This window comes from Gopherus flavomarginatus, chromosome 19, assembly GCF_025201925.1.
Source record: "Gopherus flavomarginatus isolate rGopFla2 chromosome 19, rGopFla2.mat.asm, whole genome shotgun sequence".
NCBI classification, from domain to species: domain Eukaryota; kingdom Metazoa; phylum Chordata; order Testudines; family Testudinidae; genus Gopherus; species Gopherus flavomarginatus.
This window is the reverse complement of record NC_066635.1, coordinates 17429266-17454602: the sequence shown is the minus strand read 5'-3', so window position 1 is coordinate 17454602 and position 25337 is coordinate 17429266. Positions and strand designations below refer to the sequence as shown.

The window sequence follows — 25337 nt, the reverse complement described above, 5'->3', positions numbered from 1 at the left end:
TCCATAAACTTTTCAAGCTCAAACTTGAAACAAGTTAGGTTCTTCCCTCACTGCTCCCTTGGAAGGCTGTTCCAGAACTTCACTCCTCTGATGGTTAGAAACCTTCATCTAATTTCAAGCCTAAACTTGTTGGTGGCCAATTTATAACCATTTGTTCTTGTGTCCACATTGGCATTTAACTTAAATAATTCCTCTCCAGCCCTGCTATTTATCCCTCTGATATATTTATGGAGGGCAATATCTCCCCTCAGACTTCTTTTGATTAGGCTAAACAATCTTATAGAAACAGAGGAATGCCGTGTTAGCTAAGTTTAGGCTCCAGAAATCATGTTATGATTTTGCTTTATATGAAGCCATTTGTTTCCAATAGTCTCATTATCACTGGAATATCTATCTGGTCTTTGAAAATAAACTTATTCGGGTTTTCACTATATCTATATGTGTGGTGCGTTAAGTAATGTGATGATCCTGAGTTGAATCTTACAAGCTAGAGTGTACTATTCCGTTGGGAACTCTGGATCTAAGAGTTCTTGAGTGCTCAGCGGAACATGGGTTGATGTATGCCTATTGCTAACCTGTACAGGTAGCGAGGCCTGTGAGGCAGTGCTTGTGTTGCCAGAAGCGCATGGTTTCAGGAAGCTGATCCATAACAGGCACAAACAAGACTTCCTCAGGTGAAGGGCAGGTGGGGGCAAAGTGCCACACAATCTGGGTACCCCGCCCCCTCGGAAGTGTCACACACAGTTGTGCCTATCTACAATACAGATTGGTCAATGGGGAAGTCAATCCGTGCAGCAGTCCTGCTGCATGCTATCAATTGCAAGGTGGAAGTCCTGTACCTGTAAACATATTCCATAACAAAAGTAACTAAAATAATAGAATCACAGAATATCAGGGTTGGAAGGGACCTCAGGAGGTCATCTAGTCCAACCCCCTGCTCAAAGCAGGACCAATCCTCGGACAGATTTTTACCCCAGTTCCCTAAATGACCCCCTGAAGGATTAAACTCACAACCCTGGGTTTAGCAGGCCAATGCTCAAACCACTGAGCTATCCTTCGCCCAATAATTTATACTCAAGAGATGACATGTCCAGCTAAATCACCAAACAGGAGCAAAATCTGGAAGATAGAACCACATCGTGCTTAAGTACTATATGCAGAGATCAAACAAACAAACTATGCCTGGGATTTTCAATATGGCCTAAGGAAGTTAGGCTCCCAAATCCTCTATGCCAAAATCTCAGCCCATATTCTATGAACATGGTTACCCTCAAGAAACCAGCTGCAGTTCTTGGGCTGGTAGGATAGCATCTTGGTTGCTGTACTGTACTATCAAACTTGGGACTATAAGTCCTAGACTCAGGTAGGAGTTTATTTTTGAGAAGAGGGGAAGTCAATGGCCCTGCACCAGAGAAGAAGTCCTCCTGTGCAGGAGAGCAGCCAGAGTAGATATAAAAGTGTGTATGAATTGATTTACATCAAGCTGTTATTCAAGTATTCCAACTGATATTTGAGTTTATTGTACAAGTGCATTAAATGTGACAAAATGTCATGCTGAGAAGAGTATACCAACTCTCCATATTTATGATCAATCTGACTTCCAGAAAAGCTAAGGTAAAAAATACCAATTCTGCCCGTGTCCTTGTGGGGGTAAGTTTTTGAAGATAGCAGCCAACTGTGATAAAAGGCTTTGGAAACAAGCTCATAAAAGGCTCTGTTCTTATAAAATATACAAAGAATAAAAAGACATTTGTTTTCAGAGTGATAACTCTATATCAGATCAGTCATCAGCCAAACCAAATGGAGACAATTTACAACGAACTAAATAGTAGGAAAGTAAAGGAGATTAAATTTTTTTTCCCAGCATTGTAGAACTTTTTCTCAAGAGTTTCAACTGATTCAAATAAGTTTGAAATAAATGTTTTAATGTTGCCAATAGGAAACCTCTCTCCCGGACATCTTGCATACATGAAAGCAGCGTACTTCCCTCTGCATATAATCAGAAGGCACAATTTACTAGTCATTAAAGCAATGGATTTCTCTTCCTAAGCCTCCGTCAATTCAGTGGAGTTGATGTGGTTTGTCAAGATATCTTCTAGATAAGCAGCTACTACTACTTTAGCTTTGCCTTCTGACAGTTCTTCAATACCACAAATATGCTCAATAGCTCTTTTCAACAATCTCTCTCTTTCATGGGAGTTTGTGTGTATTCCTGCTTCATCTTCTTCAACCCCCAATTTCATATATTGGGAGACATAGGATCTGATCATATCCCCATTTTCTGCTATAGTTTTCCTAATGAATGGCAGGTCTGTACTGTTTGCCAAGCTTAACAAATGAATCAGAGCCTGGCAGATCTGCGTTCTTAGGCTGGCACTGTATTTGAACTCCAGAAAATCCTTGGTGTCTTCACTCTTCTGCAAAGCTATAACCAACGCACTCCAGATCTGGGAAAACTGTTCAGTGGTTCCGTAGCACTCCCTTTGGGTAGGGATGGAGAGGGCCATGGCAGATTTGATTCGGACTTTGAAATTCTTGCATGATTTCACCACTGATGTAAGAGCGTTATAGGCTTGTGCAGTCCAAGGAGCTTCTCCTAGGAAGCGCACAAGTTTGCAGTCAATAAAACATACAAAATCAATGTTACAAAAGCAGCTGTTCACAAAGGTTTATTACACTGATCAACCCTGTCTTCATTTGAAGACTCAGGATTTCTGCCATAAACAGAAAATTATCAACTGCGTTTTGATTTATTGAAATAAAAACTAATATTCTAGCCTTTTCCTCTATATCTGAAAAAAAACACACTCAAGTGACATCACATTTAGACTCCACTTGTGTAGCTTATATAACAATTCTTCTAGATAATCAGAATGATACTTTTTGGAAGCTCAGTGATTGAATAGATGCCATTCATTACAAGGCAGAGCCCTTAATTTATTTTGTTTTGGTTTCACTGAAGGATGAAATTTATTAGCAAGTCCAATATCTTTACATTATCCTGAGTCACTAACCCTCATATCTAGTACCTGCTGCTGCCCTGATCCTTCAAACATGCACATACTTAGTACCATAAGTAGCCATACGAAAATCAATGTAGTCAAGTTAAGCGTGTAAATAAGTGTTTGCAGGAATGAGGTCTATTCAAACGTACATTCTGGGCCAGATTCTTCCCTTGAATGTGAAAGAAACATTCAGCCGTTTGAGGATTTATTTTCTTTTTTTCTTTCTTTGTCTTTCTTTCTTTCAGTTGCAAACACATACATATGCCAGATCAATTCTTAGTAAAAACACAACCTTAAGATTCTTCTTTTGCACAGCTCATTGTGCATTCCCAAAGAGGTCAGCGAAAATGTTTAAAAAAGGAAGATTTTACTTACCAAGTGGCAAGGCAGGGTTTTTAAATACGTTTCCCAGCGCATAACATGCATTCCACCGTACTTTCATGGTAGCCTCACTCTGGACAGTAGAAATAAGGGCCTGAATGGATTCCTTAATGGTTTCACTAAATCTGGGTTTTACTATGTGATATGGTTGAAGGAAATGAAGCAGATTTCCTAGGGCCCGGACTGCATTGCTCTTTACCTGAAACACAAAGCACAAATTATATTTTCAATTTATACACATGCATCTGGCAAGGCCTCTCAGTGCATATACAAAAGTAATTAAATACATATAGTGCTGAAATAAAGTAATTTCAGTTATAAAAAAAAACCCTTCTCATACCCTGTCAAAAAAAAAAAACAACCCCTCAAACTGCCTCTTCAAAAAGTTCCTGGGAAAATAAGACAGGCTTTACAAAATGCCTGCAATGCCAACCAACTTAGGCAGTGTCCAACTGATAAGAAAAAGCTACACTTTGCACTTCACTCAATGTAAACACCTAGATGCCAGCGGTCCACATCTCCAGATGAGATAGTATTATTTTATTCTACACTAAACTAATGGTGGATATGGATTATGGTAATGCCAGTTGGTGGAGTCTCAACATATTTTGCAACACAGCACATAGGATTTGTTTATATGCAAGTACTACCATCAGCTTCCCCGGTTACGCCATTCTTATGGATTACTCAAATAAAACACACTGTAATAAAAAGTTGAAAGCAAGTAATGGGTGATTTTAACTTTGCTTTTGGCTTTATTCCTTTCCCTGCCCCGTTGCAGCGTACCTTGTCTTTGTCCTTGGATGCTTCAATTGCTGATCGTAACATTTTCAGTAGTAGGAGATCTGAGAATTCCTCTTGGAAGCTCTGCCCAATCATTTCCCTAGCAAAATAAACCACACACCATCCAGGATCAGAGCAGTCAGAAACAGAAAAGACCAGATCAGAGTCGATCCTCCTGTCAAGATAAGATACAGTCCCCCTATATAGGGTACATAACTGACTACATTGACAACACTCTTGATTTTAACTAAAATGCTGAGATGTAAGACAAACACTGAGCACAGTAAACACATATGATATTACACCTAACTTAACATGTAAATCATCATTGCAGGAAAGCCTGCTGGTAGCGAAATAAGACGTTCATAAACTGCTATCTGAGACGTTCATAAACTGCTATCTGAGAGACAGAACACAGCACAGGAATCAACAGTAAATTCTCAGTATGGCAAAAAGTTAATAGCAGGCTGGTCCATCGTTCTGTACTAAGACTGGGATTGATTAATAAATATATTCACGATCCTATTTACCCTTTCATTTAACACAAGAATACAGGAATATGCAATGAAATCAAAATGTAACAAATATAAAAAAGATAAAAGGAAATCTCTTTCTTATGCAGTACATAATCTGTGGAAGATATGAAACTAAGAGTTTAATGGAATTCAAAAATGGATTAGATCTGGATAATGAAATCATTCACAAGTTACAGAAGGTAGGAATACAAATTCTCATGCTTTGAGGCATAAGGCAAACTCTAATTAAGAGTGGCTATGAAGAAGCTTCTGGTACAGGCACATTAATCCATAATGTGTCCTCTACATGGGTTCTTGCACCTTTCTCCAACGATTATGGTAGAGAACATGGTCAAATATAGGATATTGATCTATTTGGACTATTGGTCTGCCCAGGTATGGCAATTCATATATTACTAGGGGACTAATAATAGAGATCTCAAGCCATTTATCAAGTTTTATTAGCCAAAATGTTGCTACCTACATGTTGACAATCAGCGTGTCTGTAAGGTTGCCCAAGGACCAGGCTGCTTTGGCACGGACGTTTGGAGACTTGTCCTGAAGGGAATTCAGGATAGCATTTGCTGTGTCGGCAACAAACATCACATCCTAGAGAATTAAAAGTTTTGTTGTTTTTTTAAAATGCATGGAAGTTCTTTTTTAAAAGATGGATGGATTTCCTTAGCTCTTTACTCTTGTCTTTATCGTCACAGTGAAATCTGCACAAACACCAGCTCCATTAAAGCAACCTTCTGTGCTAACAGCTTTAAAGTATCTCTAATGTTCCCAGTACAGCTTTGTTTCATCTCTAGTTAACAATCTAACTCTAAAGTGTCCAAATTTGCTCCTCTCTTGGGTGACTGCGTCTACATGATTTCACTGCATATTTTAATTTCATTGGTACTTTAGTTACTTTGATTTAAGCATAATTACCTGGACTGACAATCTCATACTCATCAAATGCCACTGTCGATAAGTAATTGCTTCTCCAAACTCCCTGTTGAGTTGTCTCTCTAATCTTCACTTTTGTGGCATGTTATATTTCGTTTCCATTTCCTTGCCTATGATTAAAGCTTTTCTTTCAAAATATTTTAGACTAAAATTTCAACTTCAGCTACAGTTCAAGTTTATCAAAACAGTCACCCATGTAAGACTTCACAACCATGCTGCAAAAATGATGGAATCCTCTCTTGCAACCAGATGGGTTAACATGGTTCCAAAGGGCAGTTTGGTCCAGGTCTGCACAGTTGCAAATCCACCAGCCATATGCACACACTTCTCCCAGGCCCCACTGCACGCTGTGCTGAAGGGAGCTTTACAGTACACAGGGATAGACTCAGCTGCACCTCTTAGAGACACAGCACAGAACTCGCAGTCCTGACAGGGACTATAATCGCTCTTAACTAACTTTGCATCCTCCCCATTCTGGGCTGCTCCTCAGCCCCTGCCATAACAGACAGTTCTAGGCCTAAGTTACAGCAACCTATCCCCAGCTGCTCATGGGCCATAACACTGCCTAGAAACTCTGCAGCATTACGTGCTGTGACCCTATTCCTGTCATGCCCCTCCTGCTCCAGCCCCACCCTCCACACACCCCCTAAGCAAGGACTTGTGTAGAAGTCTTCAGCTCTACAGCTGCCTTCTGCAGTTCCTGCAGCGTGGCAATCCTCTCCCAGCCAGATCCAGGAGCTTTTAGATCCAGATTTTAGAGCTTCCTCCTATCTAGCTGGCCCTTTCACCTGACAAAGGGGCTGTGGAGGGTGGGGGGGTGAGGACCTTGCACTGCACCTACAGACACTCCACCTCCTGCCACATTTCACACAGCAAAACTGCACGGGTTCCATTGCCTATAGTGCCCATAGAACAGAGGAGTCAGGATTGGAAGAAGCACCAGCAAACTGCCAGAATATTTCCAGCTAATATCTCAGCATGTTGTATTACCATTGGCCTAAGAGGGAGGCCTGCTTCCCACAAAGAAACTCATGCTCTCTGGCTTGCTGCTCAACAAATGCATTGTTAAGAGCTCCGAGTCAGATAATAACGGCCCACTGCTAACCTGCCGAAGACATGAGAAGAGGACGTAGACTCCAAGGGCTCGAGCAGCAGCAGCTTTCACCAGGGGATTCTCACTGTGATTCAGCCCCAGTAGTAGCGTGATGCACAGTATCTGCTGGTCATCCTGCAATTAGCAATGGAAATGGAGAGAGCAGTGGTGACAATATTGTACTGCAGAGCCCCCTCTTTGGGGGGAAAAGCAAAAGCTAACAACTGACGTGTGTTTTAAAAAACGAACACCAGGAGTCTGCAGAAGCAATGAGAACGTCCCACATTCCTGAATGGGAAATAAGTGGAAGAGCTGGCTGGCATCTAGATGCTACACAGGAGACAGGAGTACTCCCCACTTTTAACAAACTACCCTATGCTGGTAAAGGCGGCATTGTTGATTTCACCAAGCTGTATCTTTGTGATACAGTAGCAACCAGCTGGGGCATGTGTGCTGCGGAAAAAGGAGCAACAAAAAGGATTGGGGTAGACAATAGGTTCACTACCCACCTGGATAGAACAGGAACGATTGTAACTGTAGGGGAACCAACATGCCATGAGAGAGAGTCACTCTTCAGCGTGAAAGCATTAAAGGAGGGATCATAAAGCACGTTAAAGTTCACATTGTACGGTCTGTGTGTATACAAGCCTGCAGCCGAGTCAACTGTGCTGCATCAGAGCCATAGGTCAAAGCGGGCAATGACTGACACCAAAGTCTGAAAGGGAAGTGGGATCAAAGTCCAGAGGGATGAAGTACACACTGTGCTTGGAGAAGTCGGACCAACAGAATTCCAGGGATATTGCTGCATTAGCAGTTCCTCTGTAACTGAGACCTGGCAGGGTTCTCTGAGGCAAGCAGGGCACAGTGACACGAATGGAGCTGCACAATACAGTGGCTATATGCTGCCAAGGCTTTAAAGTACGGAAGCATATTTCATTGTGTAAAAGAAGAGTAATGCCATCAGATTCAGTTGCAATTGAGAGAGCAAACATTACACTTTCAGCTACATTTTGCTAGCCAGCCAAATGAAGAAAAACCCAAGTATGTGAACAACATCAGTCCACTGCCTTCAGTTCAGCTGTCTGCATGCTTGGCTGAATTTTATCAGCAAAATAGCAGTATCTTCCACATCTCACCCACAGAACGAGATTCTAAAGGCCTTTGTTTGCCATGCAACACAACCAAGCTATTCAACCAGGCCATTAATATTCAAGGCCTCAAAGCAGTCTAGCGCTTGCTTGAGTAGCCATCTCCTAAAACGCCTCTACAATCAAACTTTTTGAATATTCCCAAGCATGCCTTTTCCCATCCTAATCGGTGATCATCTACACAGGGTTTTTTAATATGAAAAAAGTATGAAGATTGGATGTAAAAAAAAGCAGTGACTCCACCCTTCATATGAATTTAACAGGTTCAATATTAATATAGCTAAGAGGGATAAAAGCAGAAGACTCTACTACTAAAAAAGATATCATATTTTACCCTCAAACTGCCGAAAGCTTCCGGTAAGATAGAAGAAAGAGCATCACAGGCACTTGTCTGAAGGGTAGGATGTTGAGCATTCTGAAGGGCACCAGGTAAAGGGCCATTTAGCATCATAGTCCAAAAGGTTACAACCTGTAGCAGAGAAACTATGTTTACCAACTGAAACCATTAGACAATTGATGCTGATGTCAGATGAGCTTGACAATATTGCCCATATCTCCGATCTCTGAAATGGATGGTCTTTTCTAAGATCATCTTTAAAACATATCTAGTATCACATCAGTGGGTGTACACAAGCTTGAAATTGACTACTACAACTATTGGAAATCTTAAAATAGTTAGTTGTACAAACAATATTCTGGCTCGATCTACTTGTTTTGTTTCTATTTATTAACATTCCCTAAAATTATTTTTAAAATAGCCTTCAGTTCACAGAAAGAATACTTAACAGTATCTACATTATCGCCAGAATCCCAATTTCTCAGCTTCAGTGAGCTTGACAAAAACAGCCCCAAGCAATGCATGTGATCACAGAGAAATCCACTGGGGTATCAGCCACCTACTCAGTTCTTGTAGCAGACAGAATATTGACACAGGGTCTTGGAGCACTTTACTATGAAATGTCACTGAGGCTGTAGTGCATATGTATCTAGGCTGTTATATAGCGCCCCTATCATATGTGGTATCTGAGCACCTCAATAGTCTTCCTGATCCCAAAGTTACAGCAGAAAGCAGGAGCAAAGGGAAAGTGTGCAGTCAATACTTGTGTCTCATAAAAAGCACTTGTCCACAAATCTAAACAATGCTAGCAGGTCTAATTTTAGGCCTAACCAAACTTGACAGAGCCCCTTTATGTATAAAATTTCTGTTTCAAGTAGTCAGACAAGAGATGCCCATCATAACTCACTGTTGCTTTCCTAAATTAGCTTGATATTTACCAGGTGGTTTATTCGGCTTTGACAAAGGTTGCCGTAGGATAGAACACGAACACACACGCACGAAGTGTTCAAATGATAAGTATTAACAACGGCAGATCTTGTCATTTCATTTTAATAGCAGGAAACAGCCTATCAGAACAAAATCCTACAATCCATGCTTATTTGTAGATCTTTACACTATCATAGCTTGCTGACTCAGTGTATACCATACCAGCATCTCAAGATACTTTGTACTCCCTCTCCACTTTACATCAGACTGTTATATCCACATTCAGGTTTGATCACTTTGCAGCAGATTTCACAACATGAGGGTTAATTAGGTGGAATCCCACCCCTAAAGTCCATATACCTACCAAGTTGACAGGTACTTTCTCATTGACAGCAATGGTTGAATCTGGTTTGTGCTGTTGTACTATGCCTGTGCCCAGTTCCTCCAGAAGCTGCCAAGAAAAAAGAAAATGAACTGGCTCCTTATCAAAGCAAACTCAAGTATTATTTGACTATGGAAATATTTAGCACAAACCTCGGTCGTTTACACAATGAATGAAATCTGTAATTTAACGTTATTTTATATTACACTCTGTGACTGCGAGATCAGAGTTCCTGAAAAAGCTCCTCCTAAATAAAGTCTCCAAGTAGGGCAACATAGCAAATGACTGTGCCGAGATGGATAGAAATGTCTTATGCTATCCAGAACAAAATGAAAACTCCCAACTCAACTGTTGTTAGTGTAATAAGTAAGAGTCCAATTCTGGAATGCTTCCACAGCATTCAATGGAATTATGAGTGCGAAAAGAAAGCAAGATTGGGCCCAAAACTTGTATTTCTTGATGTCCTAGAGTACAGTAATGCACAAGTAGCTATAGTACGGAGAAGGGATAGGTCTTGTTTATAGTATACTGCATGAAATAGAAACACAGACGCGCAGTCAGAGCTCTTTCTATATAATTGTCTTGACTTATAATAAAAGTATTTTCACATCAAGCTTAATTACAAATACTTTTAGAGCGTATGTACAGAACAACACTCAGTAAAAAGCTATCTGCATTTCTCCAAGCTCTTACTTTGGCACCGTGGAGCTGAATAGATGGATCTGTTTCCTCCATGCATTTGCAAGCCACCTCTCCAAGCTCTAACAAATAGCTCTGAGCAACAGAGAAATAGCCCTTCACAAGAAGTGCCAAGACCTGCAAAGTAGGAAAAAAATAAATACTGAATGGAATTTACCAAAATGAAAAGAGAGAGAACATTTTAGTCAATGCAGTAACCATACACTAAACTCTAACATGAGAGCTAGAAAGTACAACACAAACTAGTGAACACAAAAGATATTGGGCCCTGTAGCTTCTATTGTCCTGTTTAACAGGACATGTTGAAAGCACTATCAAGCAGGAACTCGCAGTAAATTCATTGCTCAAGTTTAAGTGAACTCTCCTGTAGCTAACTACTACCTAAGCACAAGAGAATCTGCAAAAGTGACAAGCCTTGAATCTCCTGTAGTTTGGCTGTCCTGGTTAATGACACCAGCTGTGACAAGCATCTATTACTCTAGTAAGGGAATGAGGCTGCTTAATTTCCTTGGGATGGAAGTGAAAAAATTATACTTTTCTACACTGCTGCATAAAGAAAAGCAGAGGTGAGTTTATGAGTCTCAATCTTCCTATTCAGTGCTTCACTCAGGCCAAAGTCATCTATTGTTAGTATTTCACTTACAGAAGATCCTTCTAGTCAAGATTTAACTCATATGCAACACTGGAAAGAGAGGCTTACATAGAGAATACTCCCAATTCTTACCAGATGCATACACGCCCCATTATCAGACAAGGTTACCAAATCATAAGGGCAGAAGAACCAGCCGATACTGGCGAGATTTGATATTTATTCTTATTTCATACATTTAGTTGACTCTTCTAGTAGCTGTCCATTCCTACCTGTAAAGATTCCAGTCGAACAGGAGATGGTTCATAGACAGTACTAGCTGTGAAGCTAGTATCGCTATCAGAATAGGAATCCTCTCTGGGCAGAACAACAGTGGAGATACAAAGACGTATGAGCCAACAAGGCTCTGAAGATGAACTCTCCCAAGTGTCCGTGGGTTCCCCTTGCGAAGGTAGTGCTCTTCTCCACCACTCAGAGGAACTGACGTGACGAGGGGTTGCGGTACCGCTGTTACTTAGTCCGGAAGAACTGGGCTGTTGCAGAAGTAACTGTACTTCTGGTGAAGGAGCTTGAGCGGATACGACAGCGCCAAACAACGTGAGGCTAGAAACCCGAACATTAACATCTGTTAAAGAGAATATGGGAAAATACAACAAAAAGGTAAACACCACTGAGCAGTGGAGTTATTTACATAGTTACCAATCATGGGAAATTTTTCTAAATAACTAAATACCCAAACAAATAAATAAAATAAAAAAATACTAGCAGTTAAGAATTCATGCTGAGTTAAGAATCAACATACACAGCAAGAGAAGAATCCAGCCCAATGCAATGCAAACCTTTATGACGAATGTATGGCTTTATCTGGTTCCAAACTCTTGTCAATAGACCAGGTTTTAAACGGCTGTACGGTGCATTCGATACCAAATTTGCAAGGCACTAAAACACACAAGAGATAATTGGATGAGAGGTGACGGAGGCCAAGCTGAAAATGTGGCTCTCTCATTTTGTACTCTGAGTTACGTCATTTAAGCAGCTACATTGATTAAATTTGCAAATAACTGAAGAGAGCTGGTCAGTATTTGAAAATCTGTCCCAAAAGCTTTGCTTCTAGAACAATTACTGTGATCAAACATGACCAACAATAAAAATCAAGCTAGGGAAGGAATATTTTAGATTAAAAATTCAAATCAAAATTGCCATTAAAAACACAAAAACCTTTAAAACTATTTTTCGATAGTGAGTTCTACAGCACTATTTTGTATGGCTCAGCACAGAAGCCATAAGAGAAATATGGAATCAAGAAAACTGTCTTCAAGAGAAATAATGGGACTTTCCAGGCAGACTTAATTTGCCAAGTCTTGTAAGAAAGAGAAAAAACTGCTGTTTTGACCCAGGCAGCAATCAGGATTTTTGCATAATCGCCCTGTCTCAATCACGTCTGGAAAGCATGAGGTCTGCTTTGAAGGGTCATTAGAAAATTGCTTTGAGGCTGAATCGGAGACATTTACAAAACATTTAAAGTAAGCGTAAGTACCTTGATGATTTGTGTAAGGGTTTGTGAGGAGGATTCTGCCACCAGGGCTAGCAGCAGACAGCGATGCAACTCTCTGATGCTGGAAGCAATCGTTACAGAGAAAGGAGTGAAAGCTCTTTTATGGTCATGTGTGTCTTCAGCAACAGAAAGAAACTGCTTAGAACCTTCCAAGGTGGCAGAGAGAACCTGAAGAGCACAGGCCCGAGTCTGAAATGATAAAATATTTCAATTCTGTTTCAATCAAAGAAACTGTGGGAAAATGTCTAACCTTCCCTATCCTGCTTCTTCACATCCTGTGTGTGCCCGTTACACAGCACCTCTCCCCTCTCTGGGAAAAACAAGTTACTGTGTGTGTCTGGGCTGCAGGATATGCTAACATCATGGAACCCAGCTTTGCTGAAGCATGACAGCATTTTGCAACACACTTAAGACAAAATGTCCTTGGCCTCCAAAAACCATGTTAATATGCAGAGTATGTTCTCTGTTAACTGAACAAATATTATGACTGCAGGTCAACAGCAGATATTCACAGGCCTGGCTTTGCAACTCAATTATTATCCAGCGCCCACTTATTTTCATTATTGGGGTTTTGGGATTCAACACCTCGTCCCTCAGGTTTCCTTGGATTCTCCTAGCAAAAGCTTATAAATGTTCTGCCCTGTACCATTCAGCATCACCACAGAGACCTTCACATCTGGAATTCAGGGCATCCTAAAATGCACGATTTTGGACCTTGCAGATCTTTACTATGCATCAACTAGCGATTTGTAAATGCTAAGGGAAAGTGCCCATCCAGCTCAATACACCTGTCCTTTTTGGGGGTTGGTTTAATCAGCACTTTCCAGCTTTTTTCACCACTCACCTAAATGGCCACCTCCTCTAGAAACAAACTGAGATATCTTCACATTCATTCATATTCTGTTTCAGTTGCCTTTCCCGGTACAGCAGTCCATACATTTACCTTGTGTATGAGAGAAGCGCCACCATTTCTCAATTTGAAGGGACCACCCCACTTTTTGAACCTCTTAGGGCTTGTCTACATAGAAAAAACACCCACAATAGCTGGTGAGCACTAGCTACTTCACACTAATTCTCTATGTGGACGCCCTGAGTGCATAGTAAGAGTGCCTTTGTGCACATTAGCTTAATACGCTTTGGAAGTGTGCTACACTAAACCTCCAGAGAGCACCCTTAGTGCGCAAGAAGAGTGTCCACATGCGGAATTAATGCAGAGTAGCTACTATGCTTTAAATTCACACCACAGCTTGCTGTACACAAACTTTCCTGTGTAGACAAATCTTTAAGAGAAAACTTTTCACACTATGTTACCTCTTCTAATTTGACCAACCCCTTTCATATATTTTGGAAACTCTTTGGTCACCTCAAAATCTTCTCCAAGAAAAATAAGTTTAACTCCAATAACCTGGTCTCATAATTTTAGAGTCTACATACATAATAGATCCTTTGTTATCCTAATAATGCAGCCTCTCTTAGTCCTGTGGTACAGTGATATAGACCACATAGACCCCAGCAAGACTGCTCTAGTATACTAAAGTTCAAAGAAGGCAAATCTGAAGACTAGTTCTTGAAAAACAAGGCTTTCAAGACAGCAAATTCTCTTACCTTTGGAGAGGGATCCTTCAATGCAATAGTCATCAAGGACACAGACTGTGGGCTGCCTATTCCAGGTGTATCAGGAACAAATGCTGACCAGTAGCCATAAAGAACTTTTTTTTCTATTGATTTGATAGTGGAAAGGAAACAGGCTAAAGCCCCTTGACGAACTTTGGCTTGATAAGATCTTTAGTGAAACAAAAAGATAAATTAATAGCAGCTCTGAAAAAATAATTGATTTGACCTCATTTATTCACATTCCTGACTAGCTATAAGAACTTCAAGTAGAATAGCTCAGGCCAAAAGGTAAAAAAAAAAAAAAGAAAGTATCAGTTTACTTTCAAACTACTACTAATTACCACCTTTCAACTTCCTTAGTTAATAAATTATATAAATCACATTAAATGATTTCTTTAAGAATCCAGTTCTGGGATTGCGTGAGTGGGAGGGTGAGTAAAACGCTGCACAATATTATTTGCTTCCATGTCAGTACATGAACAACAATAACCTCATTTTGCTTTGTATTCCGCCTTCAGCATCAGAATACTCCGACTCACTGCTGCTGATCCTTTTCCAGCTGGGATAGCATGATAAGTGATCCTTTCCAGCAGGCACGTATGCAGCATCTAATGTACGATTCCAGGGATTTAGACAAGGACTATTTTGTGCATTGCCTGAATGTAACTGAAATATATCCATTCCATGGCTTGGTCCATCTCCTATATCGCTTTCTAATTCTTCTTTCACTTCTTCCCCCAATTGTCCTTTCTTTTGTTTCCCTTTGGACTTTTTCCTTCGGGTCTGTGTTAAGAGAAAAAAATAACACAAAAGGCTGAGACAAAAGTAAGAATTTTGCAATCAGAAAAGTTTTTTTTATTCTGAAAATTTCTTTGAATGACAACAAAGTCACTTTTGAGAAAAAGAGAGACCATAAAATCCCCAAAAGTAGCATAAATGAATAAACTCCAACGTGGTCAGTACTTAATTCACCAACATGGAAATGCATATTTTATAAGCACCTAGATGACTTATTGTAGGAAGACAGATTGTCTTTAGCCAGTCAAAGAAAAAGTTTTGGTCACAGGTATTTAGTTACTATTATGAAATAGTGTTATATAAATGAATTATACATACACTGACAATCAGATCTTAATCGATTTCAGCTTGTATACGTCATTTATTAATAAGACAAAATAAACTTACTAACATCTTAATGTCCCACAGGTACATGTTACAAGACTGGTTTGCTTGCACATTTTGGATGCAAATCTCTAGATATATGCGCTAACCTCCAACTATCAGTGTAACTACAAGTATTTCCACAATTCTCCTTTATTTTTCTTTAGAAAAAAGTATTTTTACACTGAGACACTTAACAGTAGGATATCTTTTCAGGTGTTTTATGTATGTGTTCCTGTAGCTCTTTTGGATTTATAGGAGATACTCATTAACTTTAAAAGAAGATTACAAGCCAACAAAATGACCCTACAGCTTTATTTTGTCTAATGTCTTTCATGTAATCTGTAACTCAAAATGCTTTTCAGGGTTAAATAATAAACAGCAAAGGGAGAGAGAAACTGAGATACACGAACAAGGGAGACAACTCATTTTTAGATGAGCCTGACTTCCCTAGGAAAAAGTAAAAGTGATTGTGTGTTAGAAAAGAAGTAGTGTAACTTGTGATGGAAAATGCCACTACTAGTCTGCCACCATCAGTCCCACATCTGCAGGCCACAAGTTCTTGACAACAAATGAATAACTGATGCACACAGCTAGAGTTAATCAAATCAATCTCTGCAGAACCCTACGTTTAAGTCATCTGACTTTACGAGCAATTTGTTAATCAGTGCAGAAATTTATAATCAATGCCATTAAGGCAAGCAATGTGAAATACACCACATACTGAGAACGTAAAGGAACTTTCAGCCATAAACACCAGAACAGGAAATATACAGTCAAAACAAATAAACACACACAAAAATCAACATGTGGTATAATTTAAGTTTACCCCTGTTTGCTTAACGGTGCTCAATTCCGACTGCTCTGGTTTGACAGGTGATCGTCCATCATACTGAGGAAGTGGAGCAGAGTACAAGACCGCAGGCATTTCCACGTTCAGTCCAGGAAGCCCATAGAACATGCATTTCTAAAACAGTAACAAAAACACCAGCATTCTGGTCCATTTGGATGTGCACTGAATTGTCGCATATTCAGGTGCTCACCAACTGTTTTCAGTTTACCTTATGACTTTCTTCTCTGGGTCTTGTCTCCCTAAGCTCACACCCAAGCTGCCAATGGCAGGTAAGTCAGCACGAAGAGACTCAAATAGCACAATAAAATGCCTGTATAGTAATTCTGATTCTCTAACCGGACATATTTTGGCAACCAAATTCAACTATTTCTAGAAGGATTTTAGCAACGGTCCAGCACTGAAGCTAATGGGAGACTTGCCTCTTAACCATCAAGGCATTGCCACCCCTTTCTTTGTGAGAGGAAGTACAAGTTAGAGAATTGAAGGCGTTATCATATTCTAGAGAGAACTTTCCCCCTTTTTACATGTCCTTCATTCCATTTTTCAATCTTCTTCTCCTTCCCCACACATCAGCTCTCCACCTGATTCTTTTTCCTGTCTTCTCTACCTTTTCCCACTTAAAGTGAAACAGGAGCACACACTATAGTCTGTCTCTCCAAGTGTGGATTTAAACCAAGAAACTATTCACCTTCAATACAGCAAGAAGGGAACCAAGCTGATCAGTCTGCATTAGCTTCATCTTCCCACCATTTAAAAGCGACTGGATACCTTTCAGAGCATTCTGTAACAGCTGGAAATAATTTTGAATTAGGCAGCACACACAAATACAGCATCTTTCAACTCATGAATTTCATATTTTATATAGCGCAAAACACGACTGCTTAGCACCACTGAGATACTTGGAACTATTTTCACATTATTCAAGTAAAATGAGGTTATAGATATTAGCCAAGTCTCAGCTGGCAATATTCCAGATCACAAGATGTGTACAGCCTCTGCCAAACAGGAAACCTTTGATTATAACAGACTTACTTATTTCAAATCAAATTTTAAAAGTTGTCTAAATGTTCCACTGCAAAACGTAGTATAACTTTATAATTAGTGTATTTCAGCAGATTAGACTCATACATACCATACAAAAAGTGATGTCATCTACATCTGAAGTTTTGGAAGACTGTAATACACTTAGGAAAGTTTGAAAGCATAGACTTCTGTAAGACTCATCTAAGTATGGCTGTCCAGGCACACTAAAATGAAAGCAGATGCAGCTAGTCAAGATGTGGGTCTCAATATAAAGCTACACAAATTGTTCTTACAGATAACGTTACAAAAGCTCAGATCTCTCCCTCCCCAGCATAGCAGAGACATGGAGTGGGACTGCACTTTGGCACTTACAAAGGATGAAACTCTAGCACCATAAATACTATCTGGAAACACTGGTTAGTAAAAATCTCAGTACACCTTAAATTTAGTCTAAATTCTGGCTTCTCCTGCCTGATTAAAGTGGATTCCTATGTTTGGTTTTCCAGGCTGCGAGTATGTGCAGGATGACACCAACAGCAGCACTGTCACTATTCTGCTGGGAATGTCCTCAGACACAGGTGCCCAGGTGAATTAATGAAGCTGCATGCGTATATCTTGGGATACAATTTAGCCCTTAATAGGACCCTGAAACGCTTTTACATTTTCCTTCGTTTTCACAAAAACAGACTGCCTGAATGCAGCGACTTTTTTTTTTAAATTTAAATCGCCATCCATCTTCCTTTACTAATGAATATAAAGAAGGCAATCACTACACCACTGCAGCCTGTGCTACCTGCATATCAGCTTATCATAACATGACCATTAGTGCAGTGGCTCTAGACTCATTAAACAACTTTCTTTGTGCTGGATCCCTCAGCAGCTGGTGCCCATATGTTTAATTACTTCAAGTCCCCGGAGTGAAAGTTTGATAATGTTCACAATAAGACTCAAATACTCCAAGTGATTTTCCTGACAGTAGAATCCAATTAGAAAAATCACATGCAAAACCACCAGACACTGCACTTAGCTCATATCTAAGTGATCTCATCCAGGACCTTGATAGACTCTTCCTTTTTAACGGTTCCATTCCATAGGACATCAAACCTTCCTTCATAATTGCAAAGCTCTTTAGAGCAGGTCTAAACTCCTGCTGGCTTAGACTGATCGATTATTCAATCTAAGTTTGTCATAGACAAACAAGAAAAAGCTTTCCTCTGTATTTGAATAGTTTAGTGGAGGTTTTCGGATGTAATGAGATCTTGCTCTGGCATCAATTTACTAATTCTTGGAATCTTATGACAAATCATTCATAGGCCAACCATTCCAGTGCAACAGATAATCCCAATGCAAGATGTAATCAACTGTTTCATAAACATTAACAACCACGTTAACCGACTGACTACTGCTGCACAGACCAGGTAGCACAACATACCTGCCTTTCCCTCCCCCTCCCTTAAATTAAATGTCTTTAGAAATAATTTTAGTTTTGGAAATGTGAGAATTCCTGGTTTTCCCGGAATGAGTATGAAAACGGCTAGAAGCACTGCAGTTTTAACTTTCAGACACAAGTCATGTTTTTAACTTCCAGGATGTAACACAAAACAAAGCTGTTGAGAAAAAAAATCTTCTCCTTTTGGCTCTCATTAAAAGGCAAAGTCCCATTAATCAATGGGACTATTCAATGCAATGGGACCTATTTACGTGGCCCTGAAACCATCACATTGCTCTCGCCTTTACTGTGCTCAGCAGGTGGACTGAACAGGCTGTCAGCATTTCCAGATGCCCATCTTTTAAAGCACCAACATAAATCACTTGAAAAGACTTGATTTAATACCTGAGACACAGATTTGCCATGCTGTGTACTGCTGCCCTCCTGAGTTCCACATCAGGTTGAGCAAGATCACTGAACTGTACCAACAGTCCGCTCTTCCCCAGCAAATCCGGGAGATACTAAAACAAACCATTAACAGTCACTATGGGCCAACAAGATACACAGTCAGGTCTGATGAATGCAAATCATTTGGCAAATTCCCTTTGTACTTCAGAACAATAGATCTACAGTAAATAGGATATAAATCAAGCTATTCCTTAAATCTTATAGCTAGGTATAGATATACCAACTACAGAATAGGTTTGACTGATATTCAAACAGAACTAAGATTTATATATCCTCTGATTAGAAATGATGTTCAGTTGCAAAGTTGTCATTCAATATTATGGAGGCATTGGTCATATAGTTCAGACTGAGTCCCATTTTGTACTTAAGGAGAGCTGCAACCTCCTTGTTTTGTATGAAAAATATAGCACACCCTTCCCAAATCTACTGCAATCTCTTTGGGTATAGATTGAATTTTCTGACCCTTTAAAAGTAAATCCATTAACTGGTTTAGAAAGTAAAATTAATTTTAAAACGTGTTCTTTAAGAAATGTACTGTCTGCGGCAGTCTTTTCTCTGTCCCAAAAGATCTTAACAATGGAACAACACAGACACTTTACATTTTGCAGATAATTAAAGTTAATTACCTTGCACACAGAGTATATCTGAAGACACTAGGGTGTAATTAAGCTAAGTTATTAACAAGTGTTGTATCTAATTGCTATTGTAATACAGCCTACAGACAGGTTCAAGTCAACAGCTCTAGAACTCTTTAAGAGGTATCATTGTGACATCACAGGTAACTCAACCCATTAATACCTTTCCTCTACAGCTAATTTGCAAGCAAAAATGTTATTGGTTGTAATGAGTCAGTGGTGTCAGGGAGACTCCACATGAGTCAGGAGTTCACAGTGGTAGGCCACTTAGTGCAGCTGTCACTCCTCTTTAAAGAGCCTATAGCTTCATGCTAACTTTGGCATCAGTGCTTGAAAGGCTCCCATGGCACCGCTATTTTGGCTCCATCGTACAATGAGGGTTTGATCCTGCTGCTGCGTGAATCTCAGGTTCCCGCTGAGCGCATGGAGCCTCGAGGGAGCATGATGAACACCCTGCCTTTATAGCAGGAAATGAGATCTTACAGGGAGGCGGTGCACATGCTGCAGAAGGGCAATTCTGTCTAGGGTCACCTCTCCATCTGGCTGAGATGGGGACACCAGGGGCTGGCCAGCCTTCACCCAACCATCTAAACCAATAAGTCAACTGCAAATTAAGGTCCACATTCACCAGTGTGCTGTAGCTGCTTTGTGCTGATCTGGCGACGCTAAGCAGCTGTACCAGCAGATTAACTGGCTCGTGTGCTCTGGCTGCTTTGGGGTTACTTTGCCCTATAATGATACTAAAAGTGGAAAAAATATGAAAAAAAAAATCCTCAGGGTATATTAAAACAGTTTAATCTAATCTGGAATAATAAACAGTAAAACATAACGCTACAGATATTGTACAGCCTCACAACAGGGCAAAGATAAAGTTGTTTGGTGCCTTAACTGTGAATTTCTTACCTTAATATGTTTGGATTTCTCTTCAATGTAACCTTAACTTTGAATTTCCTGGATTTGTAATGCTTGATTATGGAATTATTATAACATCCCTGTAATGTGCTTTACCCTTCAATTAACTGACACTATGTTAGGAGTTAACGTTGAGACTATGTGCGTCTGGGAATATGACATTTTTCTTTCCTTTTGGAGGAAAGGAAGGGGAAGGGAGCATAGGGATCTGAGGCTTTGGAGTTCACTTTCTCTTAGCAATAAATTCAGCACAGCTTTCAACCTACCTTCTGACAATTAGGTCCATTGTTGTAAACAAGAGCTGCTAAGGCTTGCAGAATTTCAGTGTGTGTCCAAGAGCTGCACTGTTTGAGAGCAGAGATGGAATAGGACAGAAGAAAATCCAAATTCTGTTCATCAACTACTACCTGTCATCATATAAAAATACAGAATTTAAGAAGAACTTCCAAAAGGCAACCTTATTATATTGCACATTGTTCAGGCCAGGGTAACATTCCTCTAGCTGGGTAGTGACTCAATTGATTTGGCTGTTAGAAATTCATGCTGCTACAGAAACAGCCTACATTTAGGAAACGGCCATGGGATTCTTGTTTTCCCCAAGACCGAAGGCATGATACACAAACTTTTCTGTCTCCTGTGAGAGGGTCAGCACATGTAGTTCTTACATCAGCAATCACTTAGCCAGGCACAGCCAAGCTAGGAGTGTAGATCAGAAGAATGGCAGGATGAATGGAAGGTAAAAATTCACGAGCAGTCATATTAGGTTCTTTCTATTGGTTCTGCCTCATGGAGGCGAGAACCCTTTTGGCCCACATCCATATGCTTGGAAGGGTAGGGACAGAACAATCAAATTTTCCATACCTGGAATCTGTTAAGTAAATGATGAATGAGTTGACAAACTTTGTTGACGAGATGTTCCTGATTGAGATGAACCAGTTGACAGGCTTGAACAAGTAGAGCACAAACATCCTGGATAAAAAGAGACGCAGAAGCCTTAATGATTATTTATCACTGAGACAATACAAAATTGTAGCTCCAGAGTAGAGACCATCCCACCAGCTAAAGTCTCAATTGTGCAAATGGATTTGCATGGGCAGAACACCTGGATCCACGATCTAGATAACATTTAGTCCTGTCATGAGTGCAGAGGACTGGATTAGATGACCTCTTGAGGTCCCTTCCAGTCCTGTGATTCTGTGTGGAGCACAACTGAAGTCAATACAGCACCTAGTGAGTAGACTGTCCATATGACATAGGCAAACACCTACTAGATCTGCCTCTAAATATGCAAAATACCACTTAAGAATCCAGCACTGAGAGAAATAATATTTAAAGACCAAGGCATAACATATAATAAAGGCCTAAGGAAAAAGAGGAGGTAGGAAACAAAGGAACAGAGGAAAGAAAAAAGGAGCAATATCTAAAATATTAGTGTGAAAGGAGATTATCACAAGCACTTCCCAAAATGAAAAGAAAAGCTGTGTGACTGCTGTGAAAAACAAACAGGAAGACTAATGGGTAATTAAAAATTGTTACTGATTTAATGTCAGAGTAGCATGCTATATACAATGGACCCACAATAAATTATCTTCATTTTTGCATAGTTAATTTATTTCCCCTACAAAACAATTACTACGATGTTGTGCAGTAATTGAGAATCTAAATGCTGCAGAGACAGGAAATTGTCAAAGAAAGTTCTAACAACCACCTTAATTATGTCCATCACCTTCTCCTACCCATGGCATATAAACCAGAGATGTCTGCTACCACTGACCTTACCCCACTGCACATGACTATTATAACACAACTCAGCCATGGCTTCCAGACTCCCTGCTGCGAGAGCTGGAAGCATGGCACTCCTAAAAGCCGTGACTCTCAGAGTATGTCTATGTGGCAGCTGGGAGGATGCTACCCAGGGTGGATAGACAGACTTGAGCTAGCACGCTAAAAACAGCAGCATGGTCATGATGGCCTGGGTTAGTTGCCTGAGTATAAGCCCACCTGCCCTCTGGGTACTCATTGAGTGGCTAGCCCAAGCTGCCACCTATGCTACCATGTTCACACCACTATTTTTTGAGCATTAGCCTGCAAGAGCTAGTGCATGTCTGTCCACAGGCACTTTGAAGCGCCTTCCCAGCTGCTGTGTAGACAGAACCTCAGGGTCTAGGCTTCTGACACTACAGTAGGGAGCCTGAAAGGCTAACCTCAAGCTGGGGCTCTCAGGACTTCCAGGATTCCTGCTACTGAGCTGGGCTTCCCCAGGATGCCCAACTCTCAGGGCAGCTGGCTTCCCAGGCTATGGGATTCAGGGAGCTAACTTACCCAGGAGGTTGGAAGCTCTGGGGTCCCCAGTCCTGGGGAAGTGGGCATGGCCAAGCTGAACCAGAGCTTGCTAAAGAGATGGGGGACTGTGAAACTAACAAGAATCATGTCAATTGCACAGAGGCACTGTACTGCTGGGGATCCAGGAAACTTACTTCCTTTCAGGAACAATGTATTTTGGAACTTCTAGTTCTTGGGAAATTTTGAAAAAAAATCAGGTCTGAAACCAAACTTCAAAATGATAAAATTTCCCATGAACTGGAAATTCCAAATTTTAGGCAGCTCTAGTGTCTTGTGACCTATAGATAAGCAAGTAGATCTATTAGCCATACATAGATGGGGGGAAGCAAGCAGAGTTATTTTTGTAACACCAGGAAGTGGGCAAAGGGCGCTTGATCCATATGTCAATTGCAGCACAGGAGCAGAGCTAAGGTTAATGTTACAATTTCCTGACTGGTGTTTCAGCAAGAATGTGGGGCTACACCAGCAAGGAAACTGGTTCAACAGTGGATCGCCAAAATGACCTGGTTTACACTTGAAAGTTGTACCAATATAACTATGCTGGTTAGGAGATAATTTTTTTTTAACCTGAACAGTTATACTTGTAGCCATGCTGGTATAAAGGTGACTTATGCCAGTATAGTTATTCCCCTCCCCACATGGGAATAGCTATACTGATCTAAAGCACAACGATCCTGACAGAAGTGTATCCAGACTAGAGGCTGTACCACTACCTACACCATTATAGCAGGAAAGAGGTACAACTTTCTAGCACAGACATAGCCATTCTGAACGTTTCCATCGTACAGGTGGGCTGAGAAGAGGCCTTTACTGAACCATTACACTCAACTGGGGTAACACTCATCCCCCTCCATGTCATGGTTTAAATCATAATCAGTCTCTGGGAGCAGGTGGCATTTCCACAGAGAGACCAAACCTGGGGAGTGGCAGCAAGGGAGCACCCTCAGTGATAGCCTGGCAGAGTATTAGGAGATAGGACTTTACTAGTACCACCCCATCCAGCTTTCTTTACTCCATCCCTCATTCCCACCAACCCTACAGAGCTGGTGCAGCCCCACCCTGCCCCGTACCCGTGGGCTCGCCCCCCCCGTGTCAGCCCCCCTCGCTACCCGCGGGCTCGCCGCCCCCCGTGTCAGGGCCCCCCTCGTTACCCACGTGAGCTCGCTCCCTCCCGTGTCAGCGCCCCCCTCGCTACCCACGGGCTCACTCCCTCCCGCGTCAGGGCCCCCCTCGCTACCCGCGGGCTCGCCCCCCCCGTGTCAGGGCCCCCCTCGTTACCCGCGGGCTCGCTCCTCCCGTGTCAGGGCCCCCCTCGTTACCCGTGGGCTCGCCCCCCTCCCGTGTCAGGGCCCCCCTCGTTACCCGTGGGCTCGCCCCCCTCCCGTGTCAGCCCCCCTCGCTACCCGGGGGCTCGCCCCCCCTGTGTCAGGGCCCCCCTCGCTACCCGCGGGCTCGCCTCCCACGTGTCAGGGCCCCCCTCGCTACCCGCGGGCTCGCCCCCCCCCCGTGTCAGCGCCCCCCTCGCTACCCGCGGGCTCGCCCCCCCCCCGTGTCAGCGCCCCCCCTCGCTACCCGCGGGCTCGCCCCCCTCCCGTATCTGTGCCCCCCTCGCTACCCGCGGGCTCGCCCCCCTCGTGTCAGGGCCCCCCTCGCTACCCGCGGGCTCGCTTCCCCCGTGTCAGGGCCCCCCTCGCTACCCGCGGGCTCGCCCCCCCCCGTGTCAGGGCCCCCCTCGTTACCCGCGGGCTCGCCCCCCTCCCGTATCAGGGCCCCCCTCGCTACCCGCGGGCTCGCCCCCCTCCCGTATCAGGGCCCCCCTCGCTACCCGCGGGCTCGCCTCCCCCGTGTCAGGGCCCCCCTCGCTACCCGCGGGCTCGCCCCCCCGTGTCAGGGCCCCCCTCGTTACCCGCGGGCTCGCCCCCCACGTGTCAGGGCCCCCCTCGTTACCCGCGGGCTCGCCCCCCACGTGTCAGGGCCCCCCCCGTTACCTGCGGGCTCGGCGCCTCCGTGGGCCCCGGCGCCCCCCTCGTTACCCGCGGGCTCGCCCCCCCCCGTGTCAGGGCCCCCCCTGTTACCTGCGGGCTCGGCGCCTCCGTGGGCCCCGGCGCCCCCGGGCCGCAGTTCTCGGAGATGAGCTGGTCGAACAGCAGGTGCAGCTCGGTGCGGCGGCCGCTCTCGCCCTCTCGATCCGGGCCGGGCAGGGGCCGCAGCGCGCTGAGCCGGGCCAGATAGCGCCGGATGGAGCCGCTGGACTCGGGCTCGGGCTCAGGGCCCGCTGCCTCCTCCCCAGGCCCCGCCGCCATCTTCCCCGGCCAGGCCGCGTCAGCGCTATGGCAACCAGGTAGCACTTCCGGGTCAGGATGCCTGGGCGCCCGCCATCTGCTCCTTTGCGCCCAGTGTCCTGTCCCCAATCGCCCCATCACCGTTGCACCTAAGGGCGCAGCTCTCCTGGGCTCCAGGGGCCTAGTCCCCATCACCCTCCCCCCAGGGGCCCAGCCCCCAGCTCCAATGCCCCTGAGGGTTTCCATCTTTCC

At 42.6% G+C, this 25337-nt stretch overlaps 1 protein-coding gene across 1 annotated transcript; it reads right to left on the bottom strand.

Annotated features, from left to right (window-relative positions):
- Window positions 1-1497: 1497 nt before the first annotated feature.
- Window positions 1498-25107, bottom strand: HEATR6 (HEAT repeat containing 6). The gene is made up of 20 exons (XM_050929380.1): window positions 24879-25107; window positions 21322-21429; window positions 20727-20867; window positions 18851-18966; window positions 17126-17240; window positions 16682-16783; window positions 15970-16107; window positions 14470-14762; window positions 13971-14148; window positions 12348-12554; window positions 11650-11749; window positions 11083-11435; window positions 10216-10338; window positions 9505-9591; window positions 8211-8345; window positions 6741-6863; window positions 5169-5293; window positions 4173-4269; window positions 3381-3585; window positions 1498-2596 (listed from the first exon to the last, which is right to left on the bottom strand). The coding sequence occupies exons 1-20, from the start codon at window positions 25104-25106 to the stop codon at window positions 2046-2048; spliced, it is 3525 nt and encodes a 1174-aa protein (XP_050785337.1). The 5' UTR covers window position 25107; the 3' UTR covers window positions 1498-2045.
- Between the last annotated feature and the right edge of the window lie 230 nt (window positions 25108-25337).